Source organism: Fulmarus glacialis, unplaced genomic scaffold, assembly GCF_000690835.1.
Source record: "Fulmarus glacialis isolate BGI_N327 unplaced genomic scaffold, ASM69083v1 scaffold19152, whole genome shotgun sequence".
Classification (NCBI taxonomy): Eukaryota; Metazoa; Chordata; class Aves; order Procellariiformes; family Procellariidae; genus Fulmarus; species Fulmarus glacialis.
In genome coordinates, this window is record NW_009196686.1 from 79,256 (window position 1) to 89,541 (window position 10,286).

General features: G+C 41.9%; 1 protein-coding gene across 1 annotated transcript in view; it reads right to left on the bottom strand.

Annotated features, from left to right (window-relative positions):
• The window catches only part of IPCEF1 (interaction protein for cytohesin exchange factors 1), a 43,251-nt gene extending 34,937 nt beyond the window's left edge, over positions 1 to 8,314 (bottom strand). The window contains exons 1-3 of the mRNA XM_009572285.1: positions 8,291 to 8,314; positions 2,233 to 2,269; positions 1,390 to 1,559 (exon numbers count right to left, since the gene is read on the bottom strand). Coding sequence (XP_009570580.1) covers positions 1,390 to 1,559; positions 2,233 to 2,269; positions 8,291 to 8,314 — 231 coding nt within the window. The remainder of the gene's footprint in view (positions 1 to 1,389; positions 1,560 to 2,232; positions 2,270 to 8,290) is intronic.
• Positions 8,315 to 10,286: the final 1,972 nt, after the last annotated feature.

The following is a 10,286-nucleotide window of genomic DNA, read 5'->3' on the forward strand; positions in this document are numbered from 1 at the left end:
AGATTTTTAATGGGGATTACTGCAATAGAAATAAACAAGTGGAAACAATCCAGATTGCATTTAAATTCTTAGAATGTTCTAAGAATTAATAAGGGTTTCTTTAATCTTTCATCCTTTGCTGGGCCTGGGAGATGCTGATTTACAGAGCAGCCCATTTGCGTTTAGGAAACCTGATGCCCGTCCAGAACTCCACACTGAAGCTCCTCAGTTTCAACTTTTGTTGCTGATGTCCCCTAATCCTCTGCACACCCCAATTCTGGGCTCTGTCCGTCCATCATTCGAACATGATAGGAGGTTTTTTAGAGGTAGAAGTGCAAGAGAGCAAAGTGAAGAGAATAATTATGTCTGAATCTTCCTAGGATGGGCAAGACACCACCTCTGTCCAGTCAAGCCGAGCTGTAGCAAACAGCCTGGAGTAAAGCCAGCTGTTCCCTAGGGCTCACAGCTTCTTTGCACTCAGCCATAACTTTTCATTAAAAGGGTTACTCTGGATTTCTCACTATGTCTTCCCCCCCCACCACCCTTTTCAGTTTTTAATTCCTAGTTCTTCGGTTGATTACAAGAATTCAGGGCCTGCTGTTCTTTGTCTCAGACTGTTTCCCACTCGCACTGTAAGTGGAGTAGGCTATTTGGGCTGAATTAGCAGGAAGAGAAATGCCATCTATATCGGCTGTCCTGAGGAAAGCTCATCCTCGGAACAGAAAGCTGGACCTTGAATTCAAAACATTGTGTCCTCCTGCAGATTTTACTTTTAGCATCAACTCGTCAGAGCAGGAAGTTAAAAATCAGCAGAATGTGATTATTACAATGCTCTGGATGAGACACCAGCAAGACCAGGAGTAAAAACATCACCAAGTGACAGTGCTCATACCTGCAAGCTTGCCAGTGCAAACTGGGAAAAAAAGAAAGAAAAAAAAGGAGGAGAAAAAAAAACCGAACAAAAAAGCAAACAAATAAACAGATTAATCTCAGTGTGGAAGGGCGGGGAGAGAGAACAGGAGAGAGACTTCTGAAAATTAAACTAATTAGTGAAGAAGTGTTCCTGTTTTAAGTCTTGATAGCGAGTGTCTGCAAACTGCCCAAGCCAGGAAAACCTTTCCCAAATTCAAATGCCACCAACGCCTGCAAAGAGCAGCTCTTTAAAGGGCAGAACAGACAGCAAGTTAACATTTCACAAGTACTTACTGAACTAGAAAACACATAGTTTTCTGCATGTTTCACATTCACATAGACACTTCCCGGATTACAAGAAATGTCAGGGCTGAGAAATAAACCCAGTCATTTGTACATCTCCAGGGTGCATTTAAATTGTGACCCCAGCTCCCCTTCTCCCGGTCCCAGCAGATGCTGCTTGCCCGGCACCCAGAGCTGGATGGACGCTGTACTCACCAGCTGACTGCTGTACCAATACAGCGATGACTCCTTCAGCACGCACCAGAACTTTTTCCATTTGTTGCCAATGAAAGCTCCTTTTTCCTTCTTTTTGTAGAGCCATCCTTGGCAATCGGCTTGCCCCAGCTCTTTACACGATATCCTCCGTCGGCTCATTATAAAGAACCCTGTGCCATTAAAAATACAGTGTTCTGCTTGTTTAAAAGTGCATTATCAGGAAAGATCTTGCTGCCAATTAAAGATATCAACCTTACTTAACAATCTCAGCAAGTCGTCCAAGCATATCTTAAAATATACTTAGAAGTAGTTGAGTTTTATAATGGCTGTGACAGTAACACACATTCATTTGAAAGGCACTCTGATGTGCAGAAACAAAATAGTAAGCTGTAGATAATGCAGACACTAATTAATGCTAAGATAACCATACACAAGTTTTTGTAAATTAAAAATATATCCTTTGATCCCCTTTTAAGAGAAGCATGCATATATATTTCCTTTCACACAGCTGCACTGAAAAGAATACATCTATTTAAGTCAGCTAGAGAAAACTATTATGCCAAGTGCATGAAAACTGCTAGTGTGTGTGTGTATGTGCACGCAGCTGGTTCCACCTCACTGATTTCCAGCTTTGATTCAATTAACATACCACAAGGATTTAGTCCAAAGGAACAGCCTGTTGTCATTTTTCTCAGAATCGGTGCAAGAATCAGTGGAGTTAAAAAGCAGCCTTCCACCAGCTGAGTAGCAGTATAAAATCCTCACCCTCCCAAGAATAAGACATACTAAGAAAATAACAAAAGAGGAACCCAGAAGAGAAAAGAAAAAACAATCTCTCATTACCTTGACTTTTCTTTTTTGTCTTCTGACGCAAGGGAACCTGTAAGAAATGCAGGAAGGAAAGAAAAGAGGAAATTTCAGATTGTGTTGCAACATTTGTGTAGAAAGGGGAGGGGGAAGATAGAGAAGGACGTGGTGGTGATGCTGGTGGTATATGCAGGATGGAAACGCATAACCCACTCACTGCTGAAGGGACGTTAGTAGCTGAAGCATAAAACGTGTTAATTAAAATTGATGTATATCTAGTTGAGCAAGAGCAAACGTAACTCTATTTTACATGTGTCTATCTACTAGTGCTTCCTGTTTCACACCCACGGGCAGCTTCTACTTTGCTACGTGCTTGCCTGAATTGTATTCTGTGTTCAGAAGTTAAAAAATGGAAGTAGAACTCCAGCATTTTAATGCTTCATTACACTCCACAAGAGGGATTTACAAACATGGGGAGATTAAAAATACATGCCAGGTGTTCGATTGTCCTTTAGCTCATTCTAAGCAATCCTGAAAAAAGAAAAGAAAACTGGATTTTCCACTCATCTTTTTTTATTTAGTGCAGAGAATGTATTTCCCCGATATAAGAGTTTCATAACATTTCTTAATAAAAAAAAAAAAAAACAAACCACCACACAAACCTAGCAGATTATCCAAAGTGTAAAACATAAATATGCCAGAAGTTTGCCATGCCATATATGACAGTTTTAGTCACTGCAGAAATAATGCAATTGAATTATATTTACTCATTTGCAGTCTTTATATTTCATCCCACATAAACACATAGAAAATGAAACTAAAACAGAAGACCATGGACTGAAAAAGAGGTCATTAGAAATTTAAAGTCTGGCTTTTGGAGTAAATTCTCCCCAGACAGGCTGGTTGGTCGTGCGATTGTGGACAAAGCACTTGACTTCTCTTTGCCTCAACCTTTCCGTCTCTAGCATGGGAACAAAAGCATTCACCTTTTTCTATTTTTAGGAAGGTTTTGAAGCCTCCAGATAACAAATGCTGGATAAGGTGACGTATGATTTAATACGCTCGGCCGCAACGTTGCTATGCAAAGCCGGTAACTACCTGATCCGCTGCAGAGCTACACTATGAACATCCCTAATGCAGCCCCTCTGCCTAGCCAGCCAGCTTTTCAGGAAAACCCCATTTCATATTATTCTTGAAGGATTTGATGGATCTTCTCACAGGCAAAGTAAAGGTGAGTAAAGCCACACCATCTGGAAACAGTAATAGAAGAGACCACTGCCATCAGTATTTACAAGAACTAGAACTTTCTCTAACCAGTGATCTTTGCAGCATGTATCACAGAGTGCAGAACCGCATATCGCAGCCGTGTGCTTATCTGGTGCCTATTTGAGATGACCTGAACAACACACTTGTGGGAGGCTTCACCAGGAATGAATAATCACAGATTCCTGTTTAATCATCACGTATTCTTTTTTCCTTGTGTTTTTTTTCTCTCTTTTTTTTTTTAAATTCTACCATTGCCTCTCTCTCTCTCAGACTATTCTCCATGACAACAGACAAAGAAAAGCAATGAGAAAATACAGCGGCTCTATTGGAGGCTCCACTATTTCCCCATCCTACACGGGCCAGCCTTTGTGTCTTCATTCCAAAGAAAGTATTTAGGACACGCGGAAATAATACAGGGCCTCAGTGAATCAATGGGTCACGCAGTCACACTAATTACTTTCCTTTAGAGCTACCCAAAGTGATATTAAGAAAAATAAATATGAATCAGCTCTCCTTGCACAAGAACTATGTAGTGGGGCAACATCACATCTTTTCAATGATACGACAGTGGGGTCATTTCATCTTTAACCAGCATAAAGTTGTACAACAAGAAGAGCGATACTGAGACAGGATGTGGCTCTCTGTAAACAACCGAGGAAGAAGTACATCTTTCCACCAACCTTATTGATGATCTAAAGCAAAATAACATGGTCTATGGTTCACCTGTCAAGAAAGGGTTAATATCCATATTATGTAAATCATCTCTTAGGATCCGCTTTATATACAGACTGAGGAAAAAACTGATTACCTGGTAAGAGCTCGGGGTAGCAAAAAGCATTTACAAATGTGCATTTATTATTCAGCGGCAATGATGGTATCCTGCTGCAAGTTGACAGCGGTGATGGATCGCCATCTCTTCATATTTTGTGGGAGGAGTTGGGAAATTAATGGGGGAAGGAAGGGCAGTTTCCCCAGCCAGCATGGCATTTAATTTGCCTGGATAAAATCAGTGATAAATCTGTAATAAAATAATTGCTGAGTGAGATTTCGTGAATTAAGATACATTTCTGGTTTTCTTTCCCAGTATTCCTGAGAGCTGAAGTAAATTTTCAACAAATTAATCCTAAACCTGGAATTCAGAAGCTTTTAAATGTTTTTAGTGCTGTTCAGAAACCCAGCATCATCTTATAAAAGATGATAAAAAAAAAAAATCTGTTTTGCACAAAAGAAACCTCTAATCCCAGACTGCAGCAATGAAATCTGGTGTTGTTCACAAAATTGCCTTCCCAAATTTTGTTGATTTATGAACAAACAAAAGCAACCTCTTTCTCCAAAGCACCAGTGTTTGGAGTCAGATAGATATTTTATGAAATAAACAAACAATTTTCAGAAAAACTGTTTTAAACCAATAGAAAACCTATATTTAAATGAATCTACCATAAAATTCATTAAATGCCTCACCAGCAGGATTTGGATTCAGTTTTCCATGAGAATACAACACATTAGCAAGTGTCCAGTGGCAAACCTTTCCTCAAGAAGTAAATTATAGTTTCCTCCTCTGAAAACTTGCTTATGAGAGTCAACAGTCTTTCATTTCAGTGAACCTGGGTGAACATTGATTAAGAGATACTTTTAAGTTTCACTCCTAACAGGAGACATTAACACCAGTGCAGAACGAAGAGAAAACTGTGGAGGGCAGAGTTATTACCAGTAAAACCAATGGTACCAACTAGGGGTGTGACAGCAGTTTCAGATGTGAATGTACTGTAACTACCAGACATAGTCACTAGAACAATCCGAAACTGAACCAAATGTCATGATTTTACTATGCTTCTGACAATGGTGGATGTTTCTCTATAAAGCTCAATTTCCTGATGGCAAATGATTTATTTCATTATCACAGGTTCAACTGAAAAACAAACCAAAAAAATCAGATCTATTTCTAGCTCTTGTTGTTACCAGGGAAAATCCAAGAGCAATAACCCTCAAAAAGCTCTGAAATAAATGGAAAACATTCAGTTATTTGCAGCTTTAGGAGGGTTGTCATTTTTGTGCAAGGCTGGCAATACAGGCTAGGTTTTAATCTCTTCTGGTAGGTTTTGGCTTACTCATCAGTTTACTGAGACCTGAGGGCTGAACAGGATGAGTGATCCTGTAGGACAATGCAGGCTTCAAGCTTGCTATCCATTACTCCTCCACTTGGCAAATACACCCGTGAGCCAGTTGCAAAGGGAGCTGTACAACTGAGCATTGTTCACAGCCACTTCTATGCCAGGCAGGCTCCATGGATGAGCAAAGACATACAAGAGAAGTGACAACTTCAGTGAGAGACTTCTGCCAGTTTAGAGATCCTCTTTTTCCACAGAATCACAGTATGGTTGAGCTTGGAAGGGACTTCTGGAGGTCATCTAGTCCAACCCCCCTGCTCAAGCAAGGATACCTACAGCCGGTTGTCGTTGTCCAGGACCATGTCCAGACAGCTTTTGAATATCTCCAAGGGTGGAGACTCCACAGCTTCTCTGGGTAACCCGTGCTGGTGCTCGGTCACCCTCACAATAAAAAAGTGTTTCCTGATGTTCAGAGGGAACCTCCTGTGTTTCAGCTTGTGCCCATTGCTTCTGGGCCTGCCACTGGGCACCACTGAAAAGAGCCTGGCTCCATCATCTTTGTACCCTCCCTTCAGGTATTTACATGCATTAATAAGATCCCCCTAAGCCTGTTCTCAGCTAAACAGTCCCAGCTCACTCAGTCTTTCCTCATATATTAGATGCTTCTGCCCCTTAATCATCCTTGTGGCCCTTCATTGGACTCTCTTCAGTATGTCCATGTCTCTCTTGTAATGAGGAGCCCAGAACTGGACACAGTGCTCCAGGTGTGGCCTCACCAGCACTGAATAAAGGGGAAGGATCACCTCCCTTGACCTGCTGCTAATACTTTGTCTAATGCAGCCAAGGATTTGCCTTCTTTGCAGCAAGGGCACTTTGCTGGGTCATGTTCAACTTGATGTCCACCAAGGCTCCCAGGACATTTTCTGCAAAGCTGCTTTCCAGCATATACTGGTTTCCCCTGGCAGTATCATTTGCGCTCACATGGAATAACAGCAAGAGGTAGAAGTCAGAGGGCTGGACAAGCTTTGGCAGTCCCTCTACAACATCCTGGATCCTGGCCCCTGCCAGGCAGCAAACCTCTCTAAATAGTTGGTCGGGCCTACAGATGGGTGCCTCTGTCCCCCGCAGCAGGGAGTCACCCATTGTGATTACTGACTGTTTCTTCTTGGTAGCCTTGCATGGTTTACGGTTAGGTGAACCAGGTCCTTTGCTAGTAGGCACATCTGGCTCCTCTTCAATTTTGAGGGCAGTCAACCTATTTTGCACCTGCAAGTTCTTAGGTGGGGCAGGAGCCTTCCTCTTGGTACTAGAAGTCATCAACTTCCATCCTTCTCCAGAGGTTTTGCTTACTTTGATAGCGGGGGTAGACACTGCCTGCTTCTCCACTGCAGGTGGGGACTGAGGGTCTTCAAGCTGTTGTGTCTCAGAGAAGACCCTATCTATCTCCCTTTCATTTTCTCTGATGCTCCGCTGTCTGCTCACTTCTTCCCATATCTCCTCCACTTGCCAGCACAGGTCCTCCAAGACGGCGCATGTCCTGCAGGGCAGAGGGCCGTCTCTCCTGGCCTCAGAGAGAGGTCCCAGGCACTTCCTGCAGTCTGGGACTTGGAAGCCTGCATCCGCCATCTGAAGCTCAGTCTGTGTGGAAGCTTCTGCCCTAGCAGGGACAGCTGCTCCCACATATATTGGGGAAACTGCCCTGTTACCACCTTGTCTAAGACTGTTGCAGCAGCATGATTTCAACTGAGGCCCCCTTACTTTGCTCCTTCTTCAGACCCTGATGTACAAATTGCTGGGTCTGTGGGCTGTGCTCTGGGCCTGGTTCTTAGGTCCCTCCGAGCACCAGTTAAAGGGTGCTTGACCCTCCCTAATCAGAAGGAGCTGCATCAAAGGCTCCAGACACCCTGGGTCAGGGGCAGCTGATCACAATTATTAGAAGCTGCCAGAGCTTTCTCGGGCCCACACCCTTGTGGCTCCCCTTACCTTGTCCTTGCCTGACAGCAAGGATTTACAAATATATAGCATGGGGGCTATATGTTTCCAGCCTCCCTTTCAAATGGGTGACCTTGAGCAATCGTCTCTGGGAACCAAACTCGGGTGGGCAGCATCCCTCTGGGGAGCTGCCAGGAAGAGTCAAGGATCGCCCCAGGGGATGCTTCTGCCTAGAGACTGAGGGGCTTGCAGCCTGCAAATGCCCCAGGAGAAAAAAATGGGGTGAAATAGGTGCATGAGGCTGTTTTGGGGGAAAGAAAAAAAATTGTTTTACAAGCAAAAGCAGGGGCATTGGGCTAATACCGAAGACCAGACTTCACGTCTCATGAAGTTTGACTCAATGCATGAGTCTGAGAAGGCACCGAAGGCAGCTATGATCAACAATTCATCTTCTACAGAGCTGTACTTTCCTTAAGCTTCTCAAGGGTTAGAGAGATGTGTGGCTAAATCCTTTGCTAAGCTCATGTATCCTAAGTTACTGCTTTCTTATCCATTGAGGGGTAGGACTTGGAAGTGCAGGCACCCCGGCATCATACAATAGACTTCATTTCATCTTCAGAGCAGAACTGGGGCAGCCTGTGGCAGTCTTGCCACTTGGCCTGGCCTATAAGCAAGATCTTGTTTGGATATTGATGTTGTCCACAGTCTTCTGTGATTACAAGGGCACAACCCAACATACGACCTCTTCAGCTGATCAGTAACTCTGGCATAACTTCAATTATACTTACGAGAGCGTTGCCATCAGCTTCCATGAATGGTTTCAAAGCTTAGTAGGAAAGCTGTAAAAAGAGAAAGTTTTGTTTACTAAAGTTCTGTATTATATTTTCATATACCATAAGTCTTGGCAGTAGAGTAAAAAAATGTGTTAATATGCTTTGACCTGCCAACTTTACCCTCCCCACTCCGCCCACCCCCTCAAAAAAAAAAAGACCTATTCCAAGGATAACGCTATGTTATGTGAACTGATTTTACTGATTTAAAGTCAACCGGTGGTATGGAACACTAACTCAAAGCTATCCAAGGTTTTCTATGAAATAAACAGAATAAAGCTCATGGGTGTGGTTGGGGGGTTGCTTTTTGTTTGGTTGGGTTGGGTTTTGGGGTTGAGTGGGGGTTTTTTGTTTGTTTTTTTCTTTTTTCTTTTTTTTTTTTAGGAAATGCATAGAGAATAAATAAAACTGCGGTTGGTTTGGGTTTTTTTGTTGTTGTTGTTGTTCATTTTGGTTTTTACTTTGAAAGAAATCTATAAGATTTTGATTTCTGTTTTGGCTGAGTAATTCCCAGTGTTTTCTTGGAATTCTGATTAGGTAATTTGCTGGCTTTCCTGAACAGGATGGGATGTCATACTGGACTACCCAATTTATAATGAATTGCAATTTTCCATTCTGGAGAGAAAAATCTGTGCAGTCCAACAGTAGACACTAGGGTTTATTTTCCAAAGATACACAAAGTTAGTAGTTATCCATTTAGGTGACAGTTCAGGTGATTTCATTTGGTATACACAACCAATAGTCAACTCCCTACATGATTTTCCTTTGGCTGGTAGAATGGACAGCTGACGAAAGAATCGGTGCAGTGTACAAGATGAAGGACAACTTAGCAACGTTTTAGTGCCAGCAAAGTTCCTATAAAACTCACCCCTCTGGGTATGAAAGAATCATTGAGTGGAGTGGGAGACGATACAAGACTGTTGAAGTGAGCAAGAAAGGATTTCCAGAAATAGAGCCACACTTCAGAAGAATTTCTAACAAGAAGTTTTTCCTGTTACTAAAACCAGTAATTTAAGATACGTGCCATTCCTCATACATAATATTTGTTTTAGTTTGAAAATAGAATCTTAAAACAGAAAATAAAAACCCACCTACTGGCTTCCAGCAATTTCAAACCAAAAATAGAAAGGTAAACAAACACATATTTTTCTGGCTCCCAACTGTTTCTGTTCAAAAATAGAAAGAAGCACTTTCCATAAGTGGCTCAAATTGAAGTAATATCATGATGGGGAGAGATGTTATGGCAAATAATTTCAAGGATGTTTAGAAATCATAGCTAGTATAAACAAGCAGAGGAAACACCTTTAGTTATACAAGCAAATTAACATCAAGCCTCAAATACCGAGCCAGAAAGCAAGGGAATAACAGACCAAATTATAGTAATTATTGTGACATGTGGCCTTTTTCCTGTCATTTCTTCATTTCATGTGTGCTTTGGGTTTGGGGAGAATGGGGTGTAATTATACGAACTGCACAGATTTGAATCAGCCACGGTACCAGGATCAAGAAGAGGTGCTAGTTAACTGGCAAGGAAGTGTTTCCGCCTGCGTACTCTGTGCCAAAGGAGCTGAAATGGATTTCAGCAGAACCTTCTCAGTGACTTTAACGCAAACTTTTGTTTTGTTTCCAGAAACTGGATAAGCAATCTTTGAGCCAGCATCCAATTTTCAAAAGCAGCACTGACTTCTGTCTCATTCTAGTTAAGAGCATAATTTATTATTCCCTGTGTAAAGAAAGATATTAAAAAAAAAAAAAAAATCACACATTCACTGCAGAAATAACTCTCAAACACATAGCCTGAGTTTATTTCCCCTAAGTAAACCCAACGTGAGTGAGATTAGTTACACTGTGAAATAGCACTAGGATTTTTATGTCCGCTCAAGTGTACTCAACTGTTGCAAAACCAACATTTCAGAAGGGCATAACCTGTTTATCTCTGCACTACTGTAAAATA